The sequence below is a fragment of the Oncorhynchus tshawytscha genome, linkage group LG09 (genome assembly GCF_018296145.1).
Source record: "Oncorhynchus tshawytscha isolate Ot180627B linkage group LG09, Otsh_v2.0, whole genome shotgun sequence".
Lineage (NCBI taxonomy): Eukaryota > Metazoa > Chordata > Actinopteri > Salmoniformes > Salmonidae > Oncorhynchus > Oncorhynchus tshawytscha.
Genome location: NC_056437.1, coordinates 57,212,431 through 57,236,537, shown reverse-complemented (window position 1 = coordinate 57,236,537; position 24,107 = coordinate 57,212,431). Strand labels below are relative to the sequence as shown.

General features: G+C 43.0%; 1 protein-coding gene across 3 annotated transcripts in view; it reads right to left on the bottom strand.

The window, feature by feature from the left end:
• LOC112258328 (rabankyrin-5-like) overlaps nt 1-24,107 on the bottom strand; it is a 39,491-nt gene that overhangs the window by 12,650 nt on the left and 2,734 nt on the right. For all 3 annotated transcript variants that reach the window (XR_006084116.1, XM_042327108.1, XM_042327109.1), the window contains exons 3-22: nt 23,871-23,989; nt 23,435-23,570; nt 23,037-23,160; nt 19,685-19,834; nt 18,309-18,474; nt 15,040-15,244; nt 14,535-14,603; nt 14,143-14,348; nt 13,886-13,983; nt 13,580-13,775; nt 13,349-13,447; nt 12,071-12,224; nt 11,635-11,803; nt 11,250-11,368; nt 3,472-3,628; nt 2,988-3,188; nt 1,984-2,160; nt 1,334-1,481; nt 939-1,029; nt 628-752 (exon numbers count right to left, since the gene is read on the bottom strand). Coding sequence is in view for 2 of the 3 variants with exons in the window: in XM_042327108.1 (XP_042183042.1) it covers nt 628-752; nt 939-1,029; nt 1,334-1,481; nt 1,984-2,160; nt 2,988-3,188; nt 3,472-3,628; nt 11,250-11,368; nt 11,635-11,803; nt 12,071-12,224; nt 13,349-13,447; nt 13,580-13,775; nt 13,886-13,983; nt 14,143-14,348; nt 14,535-14,603; nt 15,040-15,244; nt 18,309-18,474; nt 19,685-19,834; nt 23,037-23,160; nt 23,435-23,570; nt 23,871-23,989 (2,909 nt within the window). In the remaining variant the exon portion in view is untranslated. The remainder of the gene's footprint in view (nt 1-627; nt 753-938; nt 1,030-1,333; nt 1,482-1,983; nt 2,161-2,987; nt 3,189-3,471; nt 3,629-11,249; nt 11,369-11,634; nt 11,804-12,070; nt 12,225-13,348; nt 13,448-13,579; nt 13,776-13,885; nt 13,984-14,142; nt 14,349-14,534; nt 14,604-15,039; nt 15,245-18,308; nt 18,475-19,684; nt 19,835-23,036; nt 23,161-23,434; nt 23,571-23,870; nt 23,990-24,107) is intronic.

Genomic DNA, 24,107 nt, shown 5'->3' with positions numbered 1-24,107 from the left:
AAAGCATGCTACCGTGTGCACTTTGTTCAGATGTTAAAATCTACCTTACTTCTCGGAATGAGAACGAGTTGCCAATTCCTCATATAAATTGTGCTTTATGCTTATTGCACATTTATAAAACAAACTAGACAGCCAATATAACAGTCTTTGGCTAAAATGCTGCCAGTGGTACCACAATGCCGTGTGCGACAAAATGAGAATTAATTTTCCAGAATCAATGTTCTTAATACTCCAGTTTTAGTAGTTTCTGCTCTGCGTGCAATTTGAGTAGTTGATACATAAACAAATGTATCATTAGAAATGTTACAGTAAAATAATGTCTCAAAGTCTTTCGGTGTCCATATGACTGATACTGTGGGACCAAAACTGAAATAGTGAGTTGAAACCGCTTGTCAGAGAGGAAGAAGTGATCTCAAATCATTTTTAGTGTGAGTGGCAGGGGAAGGGGCTTGGTGTGTAAATGGGAAGGTGTACAGTCACAGCAGAAGGAGAGAAGGAGATGAGACCAAAAAGACAACAAGTGGACATAAATGCTCAAAAACAAAATGATTTTTGCAATACAGGTATCTGGAATATCAACCTAAAACATTACATTTGAATTAAAAGTGATATATTACTCAGTCCTACCTGTGTTCCCTTCATTGTCCGGTTTGTCCAGAGGGTACTCAGGCATACATTCCAAGAACAGTTCAAAGATGGCCGCCGCATTCTCTTTCCCATATTGCCCCAGAACGTGCATCGGTGACTGGCCCCTACAAAACAAAAAATAGCTCAGTGAACAAACACATTAAGCCTTTCCCTTTGTCCTTCAACATCTTGATCTTACTTGCTGTTTTTAATGTAAGAGCTTCGGCAAGAAAGATGACCAATGTGTTTTTACATTAAGTAAATCAATTTGAACTGTAAAACAGAACTGAAGTACTGTTGAGGGAGTGTACCTGAGATTGAAGGCCTCCGCATCAATGTTGGACTCTGTGAGAAGGGCACGCACGTTATTAAGGCGACCCTGCATTACGGCCAGGTGCAGGGCTGAGGAGAGAAAAGACAGAAGAAAACCTGAGTATTAGCACAAGCTAAACTGAGATGAGACAAAGAAACAGTGAAACAAGAGAGTGCAGGGTAATGGCACTGCATAGCAGAATTTCAAACTAATTCAATTTCAGGAGTTGGAAAATTAATCTAAGCTGAAACAGCCCCATCTACGGTTGTGTCCGAAATGGCACCATCATCTCTACTTCCCTGGTCAAAAGTAGTGCACTATATATAGGGAATCATAGCTATCTCAGAACAGGTGCCATTTGTGTTACAGCCTAGATTACGGCTCAGTCAGTACCGTTGTTGCCATTCTCATCCAAAGCGGTGAAGTCCACTCCATTCTCCAGCAGCACAGAGCAGACAGTAGCCAGGTCCTGCTGGGCTGCCAGGTGTAGAGCTGTCTGTCTGTGTTTGGTCAGCTCATTCACTTTGGCCCCTGCCAGCAGCTGCAATGGACATACAAGAGTCATATAAGAGTCGAAATCAGACACACAAGCATCTCAGACATGCACACAGACTTTGGTTGCATTCCAAGTTGTCTCTTTTACATTTGAGTTGCGTATCTCAGAACAGCATATGAAATGTGGTTCCTGACATTAAACACTTCACAATCTGATCATCTGCACACCATGACTGCGATTATGACAAAACACCCTAGACAGACAATTGGGGCTCTATTGTGCTGGGTTTGGATAATACCACCACACAGTTACAGTATTAAGCCATGGAGCATGTTGATTGGCCAGTGAGTGGTCAAGCCCACGTCACACCTGTAAGTTATAAATGCATCAATTCCCACTGTGCTACAGCGCCACGCAAGAGCGCCGAGATCGACTTAGGCTTGCTAAAATAGAGCCCAAAGACACAGCTATTCACACAATTACATCTTCTCACACTGGTGAGAAAGCCGCTTAGCTACTGGTGAGGTGGTAGGGTAGGCATCATTACTAGGTTGCGGACGATGATCTCAGAGCCAGCCTGAACAGCCAGGTGTAGAGGAGTATGCTTGGCCGCATCCTGCACCCGGGAGTTCACGTTGGCCTGGACACTGATCAGGAACAGAACACTCTCGATGTCAGAGTTCTGCACCGCCACATGCAGGAAGTTACGCCCTTTGTTGTCCACCTGAGAGGAAAGAGAAGGATGGTGGGGGTTAGGCTTCATCATACACAATGTTTGTAACAAAATATGGATGGGCACGGTTATTTAAATATCCGAACGGACGTTAGGATTCGGCCTACTTTTAACTCTTTACACTCGTACCTGTATACGGACTCAAAATAGCAGATTTGAAAACTGATAAGCAGCTAAATTGGAACACAGTGGCTGTACAGTAACACCTTATACATTATGTGAGAGCACCACGAGAAAAGTTCCTCCCATCACTCCCGCTAATTGGGTGACATTGCAAATGTTTTGTCGTCGGAGTGAGGGAACTGCTTTAAATAGGACTCAATGTATTTCGAAAGAGGAGGATTATAATAATTACCGCGTTGATGTCAAAAAAATCAATCCAAGGACTCGTAGGTCCAAACATGCACTTCACATATCCAGATCAAAAAAGTAATGTCATACACAGTGTCAATGTTTATGATCACTATGCTTGATGTAAAGCTACAAGATGACATAGCATCATATGTTGGGTTGTTCTGAACAGAATGAGGCTATGTTTGTCGTATTGTGAAAAGATTTGGCAGGGAACACGACTTGAACGCACCGGACTATTCTAGGCGCACTAAAATTACGATCATATTTTGTAACATGTTGGCAATAGAACACGCTTTCAAATGATGGATCTATCCAGAGAAAAAGTCTCCAATTAAGTTCAAAATATATATAAAATGTTATATTTATTTAGATTACCCAGATATACCCCCCCCCCAAAAAAATATATATATATAATTTGAATAGTGAAATAATTTCAAATGCCCATGCCTGTGTATGTCTCTCACCTGTTCGGCAGCCCCGGGCTCTCTCTTGAGGATGGACTCTGCAGCCTTGTTGTTTTTGTGTGTCATGGCGCAGGCAAAGGGGGTCATGCCCAGGCGATCACGAGCGTTCAGACGTATGTCCGGGTGGGATATGAGCTGCTGGATGATGACATTGTGCTGGTTGCTAATGGCAATGTGGATAGGCGCTCGGCCCTCTGCGTCCTGGGTAGACACAGCTCATATTAGCCACAATAAACGGGGTTTGATGGGACAGACACGAGATACTCCTCACTCACTCATTAAGCATGCTTTTGGACCACGACTCTCAAAGTGGAGGAATCTAATAAAGGTGAGGAGTGGGAGATGCCTGTGCTTAAAGGAATGACTGCCTGGTGAAACTGACCTGTGGATTGACAGTCAGTGAGACTGCATATGCTGAAAAACTGGAGTAGAAGGCCTAGGCTCCAGGAGGAATAAAAAGTCTAAGGAAGTAAGTGAGACATACCTGTGTGTTGACATTTGCCCCAAACTCCAGAAGGCACTGCACCACCTCCTCCAGCCCCCAGCTGCCTGCCAGATGGAGGGGTGACTGTCCGTCCCTGGCCTCCTCATCCCCCTCTCCGTTAAGACCTGGACGCCGTGGGCTGTTTACGTCACAACCACTAGAGGAGAGACCGGGTTAGATTAGACACAGTCATTAGGCACAGATCACACTGGTTAATCATGAAACTACTTCCTCTTGCTGACTCATTCAGAACCAAGATGGATTCCTCAACTATGCTGAATAAAAATATTTAAATAACACAACAATTTCAAATATTTTACTGAGTTACAGTTCATATAAGAAAATCAGTCAATTTAAATCAATTCATTAGGCCCCAATCTATGGACTTCACAAGACTGGGCAGGGGTGCAGCCATGGGTGGGCCTTTGAGGGCATAGGCCCAGCCACTGGGGAGCCAGGGCCAGCCAACCAGAATAGGTTTTTCCCCACAAAAGAGATTTATTACAGACAGAAATACTACCCCCCAGTGTGGTGGTCCTGGGCTGGCTTGGTTACACGTGGTCTGCAGTTGTGAGGCCAGTTGGACATACTGCCAAGTTCTCTAAAATGACGTTGGAGGCAGTGTATGGTAGAGAAATTAACATTAAATTCTCTGTCAACAGCTCTGGTGGACATTCCTGCAGTCAGCATGCCAATTGCGCACTCCCTCAAAACTTGAGACATCTATAGCATTGTGTGACAAAACTGCACATATTAGATTGACCTTTTATTGTCCTGATCATGCTGTTAATCAGCTTCTTGATATGCCACACCTGTCAAGTGGATGGATTATATTGGCAAAGGAGAAATGCTTACTAACAGGGATGTAAACTAATTTGTGCACAACATTTTTAGAGAAATAAGGAACATTTCTGGGATTTTTTATTTCAGCTCATGAAACACGGGAGCAACACTTTACCTGTTGTGTTTATGTTCAGTGTAGATTCAACTCAACTGGAATCTGGAGAATTATCACTCCATAAATAAAGAATGGATAAATGGGACTGCTGAAAGGTGCTAACATGGCAGCTAGTGTAAAAGTTGGCCAAACTCTATAGGTGACTGTGTTAAAGTAAATAAAGTGTTTGAGTTAGCAGCCAAACAACAATACACTAATAAGCGGCCAAATTGGAACGTAGTGGCTGTACACTAACGTGTGATACATGACATCAGAGCTCTGGCTCTGCACGTCACCATATGGGTTTGAACGAGCACCGTGCCCCCATCCCTCACGGTAATTGGGCAACATTTGCAATGTTTTGTTGTCCAAGTGAGGTTAATGCTGTAAATTAAGATGACTCGATGCATTTTGAAAGATGAGGCATTGAGGATTATAAATCAGGGATGCAAACTTGTGAGGGCCCAAAAAGGTGACAAAGACATTTAGCACAGAAAAACACAAAAAAAATATAGCCTATTTTCAGAGTGGGGTTGTCACAATACCAACATTTTACTAATGTGATACCAGGCTAAGTATCACAATACCGAGTAGTATAGTGTCGTGACTTTACTTTCATTAAACTAATTACCTAATTTAATCCACAAAATATGTTGACTTGTTACTCAATTAAATTAATTATGTTACAATTAACTCATTAGGATTTGGGGCACCACGGAAGAAGTTGTTTAGAGAGTTACCATCTCCCGAATTAAACATGAAGGTCCCATTTCATCGATAAACATTCATCTTCATAATTATTACCTCTTATCATTCTGACCATTCGTAAACTACTTGGATCTGCAAAAACCCCAGCCTACATCATTATTCAGTACTACACATACTGGTTTAATTATTTATTTACTCGCTTACTAAATAATAAACACAATAAACACAATAAACATACACCCTTTACATGAAAAAGGTCCTTAGCGGACAGACAAGATATGACTGCTTGTTACAACAAATACAGTTGAAGTTGGAAGTTATATACACCTTAGCCAAATACATTTCAACTCAGTTTCACGATTCCTGGAATTTAATCCTTGTAAAAAATAACTGTCTTAGGTCAGTTAGGATCACCACTTTATTTTGAGAATGTGAAACGTCAGAATAATAGTAGAGAGAATTATTTATTTCAGTACATTCCCAGTGGGTCAGAAGTTTACATACACTCAATTAGTATTTGGTAGCATTGCCTTTAAAATTGTTTAACTTGGGTAAAACATTTCAGGTTGCCTTCCACAAGCTTCCCACAATAATTTGGGTGAATTTTGGCCCATTCCTCCTGACAGAGCTGGTGTAACGGAGTCAGATTTGTTGGCCTCCTTGCACGGACACGCATTTTCAGTTCTGCCCACACATTTCCTATAGGATTGAGGTCAGGGCTTTGTGATGGCCACTCCAATACCTTGACTTTGTTGTTCTTAAGCTATTTTGCCACAACTTTGGAAGTATGCTTGGGGTCATTGTCCATTTGGAAGACCCATTTGCGACCACAATTTGGAAGAACCATATAGCCACAATTTTCCTTTCTCATGATGCCATCTATTTTGTGAAGTGCACCAATCCTTCCTGCAGCAAAGCACCCCCACAACATGATGCTGCCACCCCGTGCTTCACGGTTGGGAAGGTGTTCTTCGGCTTGCAAGCATGCCTCTTTTTCCTCCAAACATAATGGTCATTATGGCCAAACAATTCTATTTTTGTTTAATCCGACCAGAGGACATTTCTCCAAAAAGTATGATCTTTGCCCCTAAGTGCAGTTGCAAACTTGCATGCTATTGTCTGATTTTCCCATGATGTCAAACAAAGAGGCACGGAGTTTGAAGGAAGGCCTTGAAATACATACACAGGTACACCTCCAATTGACTCAAATTATGTCAATAAGCCTATCAGAAGCTTATAAAGTCATGACAATTGTCTGGAATTTTCCAAGCCGTTTAAAGGCACAGTCAACTTAGTGTATGTAAACTTCTGACCCACTGGAATTGTCATACAGTGAATTATAAGTGAAATAATCCGTCTGTAAACAATTGTTGAAAACAATTGTGTCATGCACAAAGTAGATGTCCTAACCAACTTGCCAAAGCTATAGTTTGTCAACAAGAAATCTGTGGAGTGGTTGAAAAACAAGTTAATGATTTTAACCTAAGTGTATGTAAACTTCCGACTTCATATATACAGTGGGGAGAACAAGTATTTGATAACCTGCTAAATCAGCAGTGTTTCCTATTTACAAAGCATGTAGAGGTCTATAATTTTTATCATAGGTACACTTCAACTGTGAGAGACAGAATCTAAAACAAAAATCCAGAAAATCACATTGTATGATTTTTAAGTAATTAATTTGCATTTTATTACATGACATAAGTATTTGATCACCTACCAACCAGTAAGAATTCCAGCTCTCACAAACCTGTTAGTTTTTCTTTAAGAAGTCCTCCGCTCACTACCTGTATTAACCGCACCTGTTTGAACTCGTTACCTGTATAAGAAACACCTGTCCACACACAATCAAACAGACTCCAACCTCTCCACAATGGCCAAGACCAGAGAGCTGTGTAAGGACATCAGGGATAAAATTGTAGACCTGCACAAGGCTGGGATGGGCTACAGGCAAGCAGCTTGGTGAGAAGGCAACTGTTGGCGCAATTATTAGAAAATGAAAGAAGTTCAAGATGACGGTCAATCACCCTCGGTCTGGGGCTCCATGATATATTTATATATTTATATGGTGACAAGCTCTCTGACCTCACCTCGGGGCGTGGCTACTTAATGTGCAAAGGATATGATTACAAGTTCTTATGACTCCTAAATTCACATTCCAATCTTAACAAAATTACTTTCATAATTTGTCATATTGTGTGCACCACATATTGGATGAAAACGTGACAGATAAAGGGGGTATCCTTTCCAAGTTACAGTATTTCAACTGACATCACAAATGACATCACAATTTTTTTTTAAACAAGTTAGTTTTCTACATCTACCGACTGACCATTCCCCACATTCTTCTGTTAGAAATATTGTTTCCGATATTCACTTTTTGGACATTAGAGTTTTGGGTGGGCAAAAGTCTCTCTAGACAAACGCATTCCTTTGGTTGATACTAAAACTGAGAAAGAGAGAGAGGACGAGATCTCTCGTGCTTAACTTTACGACCGGGTATGAACGGTCAACCATCCAGCACCCTCCCTCTCCCCTCTGTGGGAGAAAGAGAAGTCTGGTTCCTGTCACAATCCCACCAAATTGGAATGTGATCCTCACAGGACAGTCATGACAATAGTGATACCACAGGGTTTGCCACGCCAATAATTAAACAAATATAACAAACCCCATCACTGTCTGCACACCACAGCTTGCCATCATGTCTAAATAAGACTTCAAAACTGATGGCGATGCGCAGAAAGAACGGACGATAAGAAGCAGCCGAGTTGGCTAATGGCTGGTTAGGGGGATGCGACTGGCTGCTCACAACTGTCATACAGGATATTGGATGAAGCACCCATTCTGATAGAACATATCTGACATCACGCTCTGAAATCTGATATTCCATTTGTAGGGCATGGGTGCATTCTGTGCTCAGTCATTCATTTCGAGAGAGACGGTAGTGATCACACAGGGAATAAATCTGTTCGCGGCCCTCTTTTATAGCTCAATGGGAGATACGCTCTGCTTCTGCGCACTTTGTCAGACCCCCTCATGACTTTCTATGCGCACCAAAATTGTGATCCATTTCTCTGAATTGCCTTGTGAAAGCTTAGCACTAAGACCGTATTTTATTATTTAGCTAGTCATGTTGGCAACAGAATAAACTTTCAAATTATGCCCACCTTACGCAGATTGCGATTTATAATACACCGTTTTTGGATTGCCTAAAGAGTAATTGTGTGATGGCAGGGATGCAGAGATGTGTTCCAAATGATCTTAAAGTGTGCTTGCTCTATTTCCTAAACGGCACAGCTAAGAGAGCTCCAAAAAGTACCTCATAGTTGAAGAATCTTCTTTGAGTCATAGAAGTGCATTGAAATGGCTTAGGAACTGTGCACACTTTGGAAAGGTGTGCGCCCACTTGGAGACACCAGTTAGTCCTCATTCAAACCCTTGTAAATGTTTTGGTTGCACCTAGCCCACATTTTCCAGGAATAGTCTCAGGCTTAGCGGTGTACCTTATTTTACTATATACACCGGTATTGATGCAAGGACCAGTTTGGGCTTTTACTTTACCTTGTATTATGGAATTTTAATGTTTGGTTTGTAAAAATGTGATATGCCGTGTTTTACGTACATCTTTATAGTTTACACCACTACTTGAGTCATCCCTCTCCACTCGCTCTCTCAATGCCACTTTCCACACAGACCTAACCCTGCCCCGTCACTCAAGGAGCACATTTGTTGTTGCTTGACCGGGAGGGACTTGTGTTCAGTCTGCATGGTCAATGCAGCACATGCAACAATGTTTAGGGCGTTGCTTATTAATATAAATCCACAAGCGTTCTATAATTGCACAATTAGTTTGTGTTTCCTACTTCTGCAAACAGATAGTTTGTATTTTCTTAGCAAGTTTAGCTAAATTGTGTTAGCTAGCTCAGTAATAAATCTACTGAATCAGAACTATACAGCCTGACACCAGTTATGGCGTAGGCCTAAATCAGCATATTGTTTGTGCAACAGTTTCTTCTAAATCAAAGAGGAATAGCCAATGCATGAATATGTTGGCAACATGAAGAAACATTTAATGTAGGCAAAGATTAGAGTCCCTTAGAAAAACCACTGACCAACACTTTGGTTCCTACCCAGTCACAACAACTCCTTGGCATTTTCATTCGTTGTCATGGCAAACACTGTATTCAAAGTGCCCTCAATGACTTATATTCTAACTAACGAATTTCCATGATTCCAACAGTTCACCCAAGTGTTTTGATCTAAATTGCAAGTCAAATAGCAATTGCAACATTAGGTTAAAAATAAGGCCTTTTTTGCCCATATCGTGCAGCCTTATGTGCTAGTGTGAAAATTCTCTCAAATCAGTGCAGGAAATTAAGAAATTGATTAAAATACAGGGGGGAGGGAAATTGATTGATGTTGAACGGTATAAAATAATCCGAATGGAGAAAGACCCATTGAAATCCCTTAGAATGTATGTGTTGCCACCCAACTAATAAAGCAAAATGTATCATTTTTATTATTCAAAAACATCAAATAGCATCAAAGATATGAAAAATATTGTGATACTATATTTGTGCCTTATTGCCCAGCCATATCCTGAATATTTTCAGAATTAGTTACAACAAATGGCGCAAAAAGTACAGTAAATGTAAAAGGCACAACAGTGTAATGTTTGGATTCAGTCTTGTGTCAGGTGAACTGTTGTGTATTCACCTTTGGTCTAATAATTTGTATGGACAGTTGAAGTCAGAAGTTTACATACACTTAGGCTAGAGTCATTAAAACTTGTTTTTCAGCCACTCCACAAATGTTTTGTTAACAAACTATAGTTTTGGCAAGTCAGTTAGGACATCTACTTTGCGCATGACACAATACATTTTCCAACAATTGTTTACAGAGATTAATTTCACTGGATGACAATTCCAGTGGGTCAGAAGTTGACATACATTAAGTTGACTGTGCCTTTAAACAGCTTGGAAAATTCCAGAAAATTATGTCATGGCTTTAGAAGCTTCTGATAGGCTAATTGACCTAATTTGAGTCAATTGGAGGTGTACCTGTGGATGTATTTCAAGGCCTAACTTCAAACTCAGTGCCTCTTTGCTTGACATCATGGGAAAATCCAAAGAAATCAGCCAAGACCTCAGAAAAAAAATTGTAGACCTCCACAAGTCTGGTTCATCCTTGGGAGCAATTTCCAAACGCCTGAAGGTACCACGTTCATCTGTACAAACAATAGTACGCAAGAATAAACACCATGGGACCACGCAGCCGTCATACCGCTCAGGAAGGAGACGCATTCTGTCTCCTAGAGATGAACGTACTTTGGTGCGAAAAGTGCAAATCAATCCAAGAACAACAGCAAAGGACCTTGTGAAGATGCTGGAGGAAAAACGGGTATAAAAGCACCTATATCCACAGTAAAATGAGTCCTATATCGACATAACCTGAAAGGCCGCTCAGCAAGGAAGAAGCCACTACTCCAAAACCGCCATAAAAAAGCCAGACTACGGTTTGCAACTGCACATGGGGACAAAGATTGCACTTTTGGAGAAATGTCCTCTGGTCTGATGAAACAAAAATACAACTGTGTGGCCATAATGACCATTGCTATGTTTGGAGGAAAAGGGGGAGGTTTGCAAGCCAAAGAACACCATCCCAACCGCGAAGCACGGGGGTGACAGCATCATTCAGACAATAGATGATTTGCAGTATTGATCAGAAGGTCATTACCACTAAATTAATTAATAGGGAAATTTTAGGTGTGCTGCAGAATTTTATATGCCATCAAGATGCCACAAAAAATGTAATGTTGGAAACCACTGCTGTGTAGCTCACTTGGTAGAGCACAGCACTTGCAATGCAAGGAATATGGGCACATTGAGGGACAAGGGCATTAAAAGGTGAGGTGCCACTATCAGATATTAAAAGCCAGTTAATATATTTGCTATAAAGAAGGATGAGTATAATTTGCTGTGAGACCACAGTAAGGGCTGAGTGCAGCCACCCGTTGAGGGATGAGTGCATTAGAAGGTGAGACGCATCGGCAACACTCGCTCCATTATATAAATGTGTTAATTTGATCAAAAGGAATGAGTGCATTGTGAGGGATGAGTGTGATCAGACAGACCTGCGGATGAGGAAGCAGGCGGTGACCTCGTTGTTCTCATCCACAGCCCTGTGGAGGAGGGTCTGCTGACAGCCTGAGGGACCAGAGCTCCAACTGGTGGCATCACAACCGTGTCGGACCTACAGTAGCAGAAACAAGCAGACATTCCCATACCAATCCCACTCAAAACTAGGACCAACCAGAAGTTCTCTCCTGACCTGGATGACTCCTGGCCCTACTCATGACATGCACGTTATTGACTAGAACACTTGAGGCTCTCACATACAACCATCATGGGATAACATAGTCTCTTATTTACATTCATCTGTGGGCTCCCACTTCCACAACCACCCCCTTCCTCCCCCCATCGCTTTCTCCTTTACCCCCCCTCTTCCTCCAATCTCACCAGTGTGGATGCGATGTCCTCGAGACCGTTCTCCAGGGCCAGCCACAGAGGGGGGTGTCCCCTCTCATCCACCACGGACATGTCGGCCCCCCGTGTGCAGATGGCGTCCACCACCAGGGGGAGTTGGTTACTGATGGCCAGCTGCAGCGCCGTCTCACCCTCCTGGGTTCTGCAGGGAGAGATTTTTTTTCACCTACTTACATAAACACCTCACAGGGATACTCAGCAAATGTGTAACACTACAGATCATATCACCTATGGCTTGTGCTTCCATATATCTTTGCATTGTTGTATAAAATGGGAGACTGCTCCACAGTTTCTTTATGATACATTATCTGACTTTTAAGATGGCAAATTAAAATTCCCCTTGAGGGGAAATAAAGAACTGAGAAATGCATCTGCTGGTTCATGAAGCTCCTGATCCGAGTCCTCCTACTTGACATTGATGTCAGCCTGGTGCTCCAGGAGGAACAGGGCACTCTTGCTGTCCTGTCTGCGGATGGCCATGTGCAGCAGGGTCTGACCGTTGGACATGGTGTCGTTGATGGACGCCCCAGAGCCCAGGAGTTGGGCTGCTATGGTGTGCATACCTGAGGGAGAGATGAGAGGACACAGACATACTGAAAGCTGTAGATCCCGAATGGCAGTGAGGTTGAACACATGATCTGATGCAGATCATTGTTCCGTGAGACCAAACTACCCTTTTAAAATCCTGTCAATTGCACATTTCCACTCTTAATTTGTTCTGTATCTTTATCTAAGAGAGGGGGAAAAGCCCAAAAGAAGCAGGTGCAAAGCACAGGCAAAGCAGTGGAGCACACGGCAGGAACCAGAACTCAATCTGGGATAATCTGTAAAGGGAACTCCTGCTCAACTCCAGCGTGGACTGTCTATAGCAGCGGTTCCCAACCTTCTCCTTTCCGGGGACCACCAAATTAGTCAAAAGCTTGAGGACCACCATTTGCAGAGTCAAAAATCATTTTAACAAAATCTCTTGGCAGTCAAATTTAGTACATTTTAGCAGTGAAAGGCCTATTAAAATTTGCATTGTGAAAAGTAAATGTAAAACTTGCTTAAAAGACTATAGCAAGTATTAATAGTAATTAGGAAGAAAACAAATCTATTTTTTTTACGTTTAAAATGTGCGGACCCACAGGTTGAAAACCACTGGTCTATGGACGATGTTTTAGGTTGGACTATCATGACTAGAAACGTTTGGCTGCACATACCTCCTCTGTTTGTCTCGCTATCCATGGCATGCGAGACTGGAAAAGGAGGAGGAAGTGTGAAGGTGTGAGCCCTACAAGGACATGAAACTACTCCGCTTTTAAAGTGATACGCCACAATTCTGGCAATTAAGTCATCTTTCTACTTACCCATGAACTGAACTGGTGGAGTACCCATAGTCTTCCAATGACTGGAAGTCTACAGGTACATTAGCATATGCTAGCGTACCTGTAGAGTTAGAGTCATTTCGCTTACGCTTGTTAACATTGGCTCACAAAATGACCTCTAATTTCCTTCATACTGGATGCAGAGAGATACAAATCATGTCCACAAATTAATCCGATTCTGGTTATGTAGACAAAGGCCATAATCTCACAGTATCCCTTTAAAAGCATTTTAAATTGATAGTGTCGGCAGGCTCTTTCACACTGACATAGCTAGTAGCTACCCATCGAGTGTAGCGTTTTTTGTTGTTGGTGAAGCCTACCTGTCCAAAGGGCTAGGCCCAACACCGTCTGGTCCATGGAGTCTTTGAGGCTGAAGTCTGGGATGATCTGCAGGTTGTTGGTGGCGTGAAGAGCATTGGCTGGAAACACCAGGGAATAAAATTGTTGGTATGCAGGTAACAATTCCAATTTTCACTCTGGGTGTCAATCATGTTCATTCATCTCCCTGGGCTGCTTGACATGGAGATGCTGCCCACTGTCCACTAACCTACCTTTCTGCTCCAAGATGACTGACACCACGTCAGGGTGGTTGTGTACGATGGCCATGTGGAGCGGGCTCTGCAGGGACACCCCCTCGTCGGGGAGGGCCTTCTGCGTCTGCAGGTTAGGGTTAGCCCCCTGATGGAGAAGCTCTGCTGTCAGGCCAGCCAAACCACAGCGACACGCCGTGTGGAGAGGGGTCTCACCCTATGGGGGAGGAGAGGAGACACACACAGCGTCAGACATACAAACAGACAGGATGGGGGGGTTTAGCTTGTATGATGCAGTAGTTTGTGATGGAGTGCATCATTGCATACCCATTTGTTGGCATGGTTGACCTTTGCCCCATGTGTGGCCAGGAAGAGGGCAGCAGCCTCACTGCCTACACCCGTTGCCCTCTGCATGAGACAGTTCTCTGAGGAGGAATGGAGGGAGGGAATAAGCGAGAGAAAGAAAGGGAAAAAGAAAGTAAGATTTAAAAACACAAGTGCACTGACTTCCGTATTGTTTAATGCTTTATATTATTGCATCATATTCAGCATTTAGCATGTTCCCTTCAAATGAGACATTTTACCTGTGGTTGTGTCTGGTGCGTCTGGGTTACTGCCTCTCTGGATGAGCTGGGCTGCAAAGCTGTTTTCATCAAACAGTGTTCCATTCTCCACCACCGGAGCATCGTCCTCAAAGGGGTTAACGTTGGCGTCAGAGGACACAGTGATGTACTGCAGGGCCAGCCACAGAGCTGTGCTCCCCTCATGGTCCTTCAGCTCCAGGTCCAGCCTCGGGAGAGAGGCACAGGAGGGAAGCGAGGAAGAAAGAGCAGAGGAAAGAGGGGGAGGGGGGCGAGAGAAAAGATGACAGTATTACACCAGGAAATAGAGGCTACTCCTCAGGCTCTTTTCAATAAGGTCAATGGGGAGTAGGACCCAGGTCGTTGGTTTAGTAAATGGTTCTGTTTTAACTCACTGTTTACAATGTAGGAGCTGGTTGAACACAGGCTCATTCCCCGACACCACCGCTTCATGTAGGGGTGTTCTGGGAAATAAAAAACGTATAAAGTCACAGTATCGGGATCATGACAAAAATACATCATGTAACACAAACAGATCAAAGTGTTTACTCCGACACATTGGTGCGGCTGGCTTCCGGGTTGGATGTGCATTGTGTCAAGAAGTAGTGCGGCAAGGTTGGGTTGTGTTTCGGAGGACGCATGGCTCTCGACCTTCGCCTCTCCCAAGTCCGTACGGGAGAAGCAGCGATGAGACAAGACTGTAACTACTACCAATTGGATACCACAAAATTGGGGAGAAAAAAAGCGGTAAAAAAAATTATTACATTTAAAATAAGTTCAGATGCTGATTTGAAGTCAGAACAATCAGTCAAAACATCAACTCCCTTTTGAATAGACCGTTGCTATATCACACCAGATGGGCTCAATGGATCAGAGGGATTGCCATATAGTATAACCCACCTTCCCTTGCTGTTCTGCATGTTGGGGTTGGCCCCTGTCTTGAGCAGGGCCTCTGCAATGCGGGCCATGCCACTCATCACCTCCCCAGAGTGCTTCTTGGGGCTAAAGGAACACACCAGGTGCAGAGGGGTTTCTACCGCCCCGACCGTGGCTGCGTTCACCTGGGCCAAGTGGCGGATCAGGAAGGTGGAGGCAAATTCATCACCTGCGGGGGCGGAGGGAGAGAAGGGGCCAGGGAAATCATGATCTGTCTCTCCATTCTCCACACTTTTCCATTCCATGACTGGCTGTGTGCAGATGCTGTAGTAGTGCGCACATCAGGAGACGTGTGGAGAATTAGGACTAGAGGTCGACCTGGGCCAATTTCAAGTTTTCATAACAATTGGAAATCGGTATTTTTGGACACCGATTTGGCGATTAGACACCTTTATTTAACTAGGCAAGTCAGTTAAAGAACACGTTATTATTATTTTCAATGACGGCCTAGGAACGGTGGGTTAACTGCCTTGTTCAGGGGCAGAACGACAGATTTTTACCTTGTCAGCTCGGGGATTCAATCTTGCAACCTTACAGTTAACTAGTCCAAAGCAATAACGACCTGCCTCTTGTTGCACTCCACGAGGAGCCTAACTGTTACGCAAATGCAGTAAGAAGCCAAGGTAAGTTGCTAGCTAGCATTAAACGTATCTTATAAAAAAACAATCAATCATAATCACTAGTTAACTACACATGGTTGATTATATTACTAGTTTATCTAGCGTGTCCTGCATTGCATATAATCGATGCGGTGGCATTCGCGGAAAAAGGACCATCATTGCTCCAACGTGTACCTAACCATAAACATCAATGCCTTTCTTAAAATCAATACAAAGTATATATTTTTAAACCTGCATATTTAGCTATTTAGCTTTTGTGCGTTTTACTAGCAGCTCTTCACTGTGCTTCAAGCATTGCGCTGTTTATGACTTCAAGCCTATCAACTCCCGAGATTAGGCTGGTGTAACCGATGTGAAATGGCTAGCTAGTTAGCGGGGTGTGAGCTAATAGCGTTTCAAAAGTCACTCGCTCTGAGACTTGAAGTAGTTGTTCCCCTTGCTCTGCATGGGTAACGCTGCTTCAAGGGTGGCTGTTGTCGATGTGTTCCTGGTTCGAGCACAGGTAGGAGCGAGGAGAGGGACGGAAGCTATACTGATACACTGGCAATACTAAAGTGCCTATAAGAACATCCAATAGTCAAAAGGTATATGGAATACAAATGGAGAAATAGCCCTATAAATTACTACACTGCTCAAAAAAATAAAGGGAACACTAACATAACACATCCTAGATCTGAATGAATGAAATGTTCTTATTAAATACTTTTTTCTTTACATAGTTGAATGTGCTGACAACAAAATCACACAAAAAGTATCAATGGAAATCAAATATCAACCCATGGAGGTCTGGATTTGGAGTCACACTCAAAATTAAAGTGGAGAACCAAACTACAGGCTGATCCAACTTTGATGTAATGTCCTTAAAACAAGTCAAAATGAGGCTCAGTAGTGTGTGTGGCCTCCACGTGCCTGTATGCCCTCCCTACAACGCCTGGGCATGCTCCTGATGAGGTGGCGGATGGTCTCCTGAGGGATCTCCTCCCAGACCTGGACTAAAGCATCCGCCAACTCCTGGACAGTCTGTGGTGCAACGTGGCATTGGTGGATGGAGTGAGACATGATGTCCCAGATGTGCTCAATTGGATTCAGGTCTGGGGAACGGGCAGGCCAGTCCATAGCATCAATGCCTTCCTCTTGCAGGAACTGCTGACACACTCCACCCACATGAGGTCTTGCATTGTCTTGCATTAGGAGGAACCCAGGGCCAACCGCACCAGCATATGGTCTCACAAGGGGTCTGAGGAGCTCATCTCGGTACCTAATGGCAGTCAGGCTACCACTGGCGAGCACATGGAGGGCTGTGCGGCCCCCCAAAGAAATGCCACCCCACACCATGACTGACCCACCGCCAAACCGGTCATGCTGGAGGATGTTGCAGGCAGCAGAACGTTCTCCACGGCGTCTCCTGACTCTGTCACATGTGCTCAGTGTGAACCTGCTTTCATCTGTGAAGAGCACAGGGGGGCGCCAGTGGCGAATTTGCCAATCTTGGTGTTCTCTGGCAAATGCCAAACGTCCTACACGGTGTTGGGCTGTAAGCACAACCCCCACCTGTGGACGTCGGGCCCTCATACCACCCTCATGGAGTCTGTTTCTGACCGTTTGAGCAGACACATGCACATTTGTGGCCTGCTGGAGGTCATTTTGCAGGGCTCTGGCAGTGCTCCTCCTGCTCCTCCTTGCACAAAGGCGGAGGTAGCGGTCCTGCTGCTGGGTTGTTGCCCTCCTACGGCCTCCTCCAAGTCTCCTGATGTACTGGCCTGTCTCCTGGTAGCGCCTCCATGCTCTGGACACTACACTGACAGACACAGCAAACCTTCTTGCCACAGCTCACATTGATGTGCCATCCTGGATGAGCTGCACTACCTGAGCCACTTGTGTGGGTTGTAGACTCCGTCTCATGCTACCACTAGAGTGAAAGCACCGCCAGCATTCAAAAGTGACCAAAACATCAGCCAGGAAGCATAGGAACTGAGAACTTTGGAAGGTGTATATTAACTTTGAGCAGTGTATATTAACTACAACCTAAAACCTCAACCTCCTAAAAACCTGGGAATATTGAAGACTCATGTTAAAAGGAACCACCAGCTTTTCATATGTTCTCATGTTCTGAGCAAGGAACTGAAACGTTAGCTTTCTTACATGGCACATATTTTACATGGCACATATTGCACTTTTATTTTCTTCTCCAACACTTTGTTTTTGCATTATTTAAACCAAATTGAACATGTTTCATTATTTATTTGAGTCTAAATTGATTTTATTGATGTATTTAAGTTAAAATAAGTGTTCTTTCAGTATTGTTGAAATTGTCATAATTACAAATAAATGTAAAAAAAATATAAAAAAATTCGGCCGATTAATCGGTATCGGCATTTTTTTGGTCCTCCAATAATCGGTATCGTCGTTGAAAAAAAATCAATAATCGGTCGACCTCTAATTAGGACGCACAATGGGGTGTGTTTTTACCCTTAATATTCAACACGGTTCATCTCTAGCCCAGCATTGAGCTTACATAGGGAGGGCTGTGTTGTTGTGGATAATGCAATGTGTCTGAAGCCATACGGTACGCGAGTATGTGACATACTGCAGAGAATGTGCGGCACCCCCTACCTCTTTGGATGGCTTTGTGAAGGAGGTTCCAGCCACTCTGGTCCACCATGTCCACGTCTGCTTTGTTGTTGACCAGCGTGGTGGCGATACTCTCCAGTTTACGAGACAGAGCCAGGTCCAGGGCCAAGTCTCCATTGTTGTCCAGTTCATTCAGCTTCCCAGGCAACTGCAAATGTGGAGAATACAAGATGTATATAAAGAAGGAAGAAAAAAAAAGGTATAGTTGGCTTCAACACTGGTCTGTAAACTGATCCTTTATCAGCACTCCAACAGACTCCTGATATATCCAATTCTTCTTTTTGCGCCATGTTCCAAATTGCTGTATCGCAAGAATCAAGGTTTTTATATTTTTTCATTTTGTCTCTTCTTCGCTCCTTCCCACTTGCAGACACTAAGCTCCTCCCCCTGCCACTCGACAACAACAAAATATCACTTATTTCACTCTGACAAGAAGCAGTTTCAACTCGCTATTTGCATTTGAGTTTTGGTCCAACAGAAATCGGTTGATTCCCTTACCCTTTTTTATGTCTCAACTTCCAAAATTTAGCACAGAGCAGGCAACCCAAACACGGAGTATCGATGATTGAGGAAAAGGACTCTGTTTGTCACACATTGCTAGCAGCATAAAATTTATTTATATAAGGAATTGACATAGCAACTCGAGAAATGCTTATCTTCTTATCCAGGTAGGGCACTTGATTTCAACATCTAAACAAAGTAAACAGGCTGTTGTTCTAACAGTTGGAGGTTGGAGACAGACAGGAGGGTGTAAAACGATTCAACTATTCTACCTTGTTAGCAAGCAAATAGATCCAAGTTGGCTAAACTTTAAATATAAAGATTAGCTGGCTACTGACTAGCATGTGGGCTTGTGCTGAGAGATTGTTTATGGTCATTCTTAGTGAATGTGCATTATGCATGGTTCTGGCAAAAATGTTAACAAAAAGGGCATTTTCACAGACAGACTTGAAAGTCAGATCAGTGACTATTGGGGGGGAAAAAAGCAGGTTAAACTATTTTGATAAAATAATGTCATTATTAGTGGGTCTTATGGTTGTGCAAGTCTTATATTTAGCCCAGATGTATTTTTTACAAGGCCTAAATTCATTAGAATATCCCTAACTGTTTGAAATAAAGTATATTGACCTTTAAATAGCGCAACAAAGCTTATTTAAATAAATAGTAAAATAAATAAATAGTAAAATAAAATATATATATATATATATATATAGTGAATCGGCCATCATATATTGGCGGGGCATGATTTTTAGGCCATATCGCCCATCCCTAACACAGGTCCTGCTCCAGCTGAGATAACAGCATATTGGTCTTCAGTGAAATTACTTCTCAGAGGACAGCATGTGAAGTTCTCTCACCTGCGAGTCCATCTCAATGAGGTAGAGGAAGACCACGTCTTCCCTCTCAACTTTGATGGCTTTGTGAAGAGGGAAATCTGTTTTAGACTTGATCATCTTGAAGAGCAGCGGTGCACTCATAGTGCTGAAGTCCTCTTTCCTTAGGTCATCCTGTTGAGACAAAGATGGGAGTTAATTTTTTTTAAATATGAAAAAAGCTCTGTCATCTGGGTCCTAGAAATATAATTACTAGAATAGACATTGCCATTGTAAGTGGTCTTGGGGGGCTTTTTACCTTCTAGAAATGATATGATCTAGGAGGTGTTACAATTAGACAGGTGGATGCATTTTTATTCTATATTTAATTTCTTTACTATTTTCTTTAGCGTTGAATGAAAACACCTGACAGTGCCAAATTATACTCATATTGAAATCAGTTCTATCTCCTCAGTCCAAACCTCTAATCAAAGCCTACACCAGAGTAATATAAGTATAATGAAACAGCAAATTGAGGCTTCATGAGCCACTGCAATCAGTCAGACAGAGTCAGCAGCAGCACTAACAGGAGTCAGTCAGCTGAAGAAAGATGACAATTTCCTTGGTCCTAGTCATTAACAGAAACTTGAGAATCACAGGGATCTGGCCGCTGAGCACGGGATTAATGAGGTGATAAGACAATGGGCTTCTTGACACACAGAGATATAACTCAGTTATGGGCTCAGGACTTAAAATATATGGGATACACCCCACAGACTGGACACAAGGAGACAGAACAGATGACCAGTTGCAGTGTTTCCCCTACGATTTTTTTCAGCAGTGTTTCACTGTTGCTGTTTAAAAGCAAATGTTCTGTTCAACACATTTTGCCAGAGAAAAGAGAAAAGTAGTTTTAAAGCAGGTTTCCTACAATTCTACACATTTGCCATGGTGCTGAGAGAAGAATTTGCAGTTTCAAAGCTAATTTCCTGCAAAGCTACATTTTGCAATTGCTTATGCCGTGTTATAATGCTATCAGAGTGACTTAAAAACAACAAAATCCATGGCCCATGGAATTTTAGATTCTCCATGACTGTCTAGTTTATTTTGGTGATTATTAGTGCTCGAATATGATATTATTTACAAACATATTGATCCGTTATCTTTTCTATTTACTGCCTATCCTGGTTTGTCATTTAAGTTTACACTGACATTTTACCACCCTGAAAATTGTAGAAATATATATATATATATATATATATATATATATATTTTTTTTTTATTAAAAAGTGAGAAAAAAAATAATGTATCATACAATATCATTTGCAGTGGCAGCCTGCTGCTGCTGAATAAATATAGGGTAATCACTGCGGTTGCTATGGGAAACTAGGTAGTGATACCATACAGATTCAGCTGTTGAGTACAACTTGGCTGCTAGATTATTGAATGGATTGATTTTAATTTTAAAAAAGGACAGGTTGCACAATATATTTCCAAAAATCTAACAGCGTAGATAGATTATAATCTATTTAAATGCTCTTTATGCAAAAGTTTATGAACAACAAATATTACACACTCCTATTTTCACAATATGAATTACATTTATCAAAAACTCATACCAACAATACAGTCGTGGCCAAAAGTTTTGAGAATGACAAATATTAATTCCCACAGTTTGCTGCTTTAGTGTCTTTAGATAGTTTTGTCAGATGTTACTATGGAATACTGAAGTATAATTACAAGCATTTCATAAGTGTCAAAGGCTTTTATTGACAATTACATGAAGTTGATGCAAAGAGTCAATATTTGCAGTGTTGACCCTTCATTTTCGAGACCTCTGCAATCCGCCCTGGCATGCTGTCAATTAACTTCTGGGCCACATTCTGACTGATGGCAGCCCATTCTTGCATAATCAATGCTTGGAGTTTGTCAGAATTTGTGGGTTTTTGTTTGTCCACCCGCCTCGAGGATTGACCACAAGTTCTCAATGGGATAAGTTCTGGGAAGTTTCCTGGCCATGGACCCAAAATAGATGTTTGTTCCCCAAGCCACTTAGCTATCTTATGGCAAGGTGATCCATCATGCTGGAAAAGGCATTGTTCGTCACCAAACTGTTCCTGGATGGTTGGGAGAAGTTGCTCTCGGAGAATGTGTTGGTACCATTCTTTATTCATGGCTTAGGCAAAATTGTGAGTTAACCCACTCCCTTGGCTGAGAAGCAAACCCACACATGAATGGTCTCAGGATGCTTTACTGTTGGCATGACACAGGACTGATGGTAGCGTTCACCTAGTCTTCTCCGGACAAGCTTTTTTCCGGATGCCCCAAACAATCGGAAAGGGGATTCATCAGAGAAAATGACTTTACCCCAGTCCTCAGCAGTCCAATCCCTGTACCTTTTTCAGAATATCAGTCTGTCCCTGATGTTTTTCCTGGAGAGAAGTGGCTTCTTTGCTGCCCTTCTTGACACCAGGCCATCCTCCAAAAGTCTTCGCCTCACTGTGCGTGCAGATTGCAATTCATCTGATCACTCTTCATAGCATTCTGGAGTATATGGAAATTGCCATCATACAAACTGAGGCAAACTGTGATCATTAATATTTGTGTCATTCTCAAAACTTGTGGCCACGACTGTACATTGCGGCTTTGACTTCAAGAGAAGAAAGGCCTGGTGGTGGCGGCAGTACACTGTTCACCGGCATGCACATTTGGTCGAAATGCTAGAAGAAAGTTGTTCCACTTCAGGCAGACTGGGTCATGGGAATCCCTGGCCCTTCAGTCATAGTTGGGGCTCACAGGGCCTCCTGTGTTACTACAGATCCTGGTTAGATTCCAGGCTGTGTCGCAGCCAGTCGCGACTGTGAGACCCATGATCCAGCTCACAATTGGCACAACGTTGTCCTAGTTAGTGGAGGGTTGGGCCAGCCGGGATTACCTTGTCCCATTGCGCTCTAGCGACCCCTGTGGCGGGTCAAGCGCATGCACGCTGACATGGTCGCCAGTTGTATGGTTTTTCCTCCGACACAATGATGCGGCTGGCTTCCGGGTTAAGCGGGCATTGTGTCAAGAAGCAGTGCGCTTTGTCAAGAAGCAATGTTTGTGTCAGCAGTGTTTTGAAACAGAGTTTTAGATGAGGTTAAGGAGAGTTAAGTATGTAACAGATCATCCAGATGGGAGCTAGAGGATAATCAATAGCACTGTAAATTGAGATCCCAGTATAGTGATGCATGATCAGGCCGAGCACTTCGGGACGTCATCTGAGAGATTAAATGGATTGTGTATTGATTCAAGCCCCTTCAATCCCAGGCCTGACTTTCCCATGAACCCGGAGACCGTCTTGTCCACAGTTGGATAGTCAGGGGAACATTTAACAGTCAGTTGGACAGTGGCGACTCACCCAGTGGCTGGCGATAATCTCTCCACAGTAGTTCATGAGTGTTGTGGCGTCAAGCTCCTCAGCAGTCTGGTAGAACCGGATACAGTTCCTCACATTCACAGATGACATCACCCCTTTCTCACACCTGTTCCAAGAGAACAAAAGCAATGTTTGAGAACACTGATGTCAATTGGAAATATTGGACAATGCATTTATAGCTTCCTTAGAAGACAGGAAAAACACAAAGAGCACATGTGCCCTTAGGCAGTAAACCACCAGTAACACCATTTGGCTTTAGAACAACTTCCAACCCCCAGAGTGTGTGCATGTGTGAATGAGATGACAGTCGGTAACAGATCAGTGACTAAGCAGAATTTGTTGCTCTCAAACACAGCCAATGTGTTTCAGCCCCTGCCTACCTCTCTCGGAGCAGCTGCAGCTGGAACCGGTTGGCCAGCTTCATCAGGTCGATGAGGAAGGCATCGTTCTCACTGAGCTCCAGATCGTCTGTGTAGGCCCAGCGCAACATCGCCATGGCAACCTCCGGCTTGGCATCTGGAACACCCAGCATGGGAGAAACGGAGTTAACTACCCCGAGTGGAATGAAAGACAATAGCACTGAACTAAAGCTACACTATGAATGAACTGCTTTTAATGCAGTTGCTGGAAGGAACCGTTTGTGGTGCATTTTCCCAAAACTGTGAACACAACGGACTCGAGGGTGGTGACTTCTTTTTTGCGCAGCAAGTTCATGGCGTAGCAATCCAAATTAATGTGAGATTTTACTTCTGGGTTTACTGAGATTACATTCTGGGTTATAGTGACGTGTGTGTGACAGCAGGGAGGGTAGCTCACCAGACAGGTCCAGTTTGGAGATTGAGGCCAGGTTAGCCAGGCTCCAGGTATCACTGCGAGCAGCCAGGACAAACTTGTGAGCGTTGAGCGTCGTCTCTCCAACCGTCACCTTCAGATCACTACAAACATGAAAACAAACACAACATAAGTGAGAAAGAATATGTTCATCGCTAAAGTAACTAGTTAAGTATTGCATAATTTCTCAGGATTTCTGTAGATGGCTGTGAATCAGAAAAT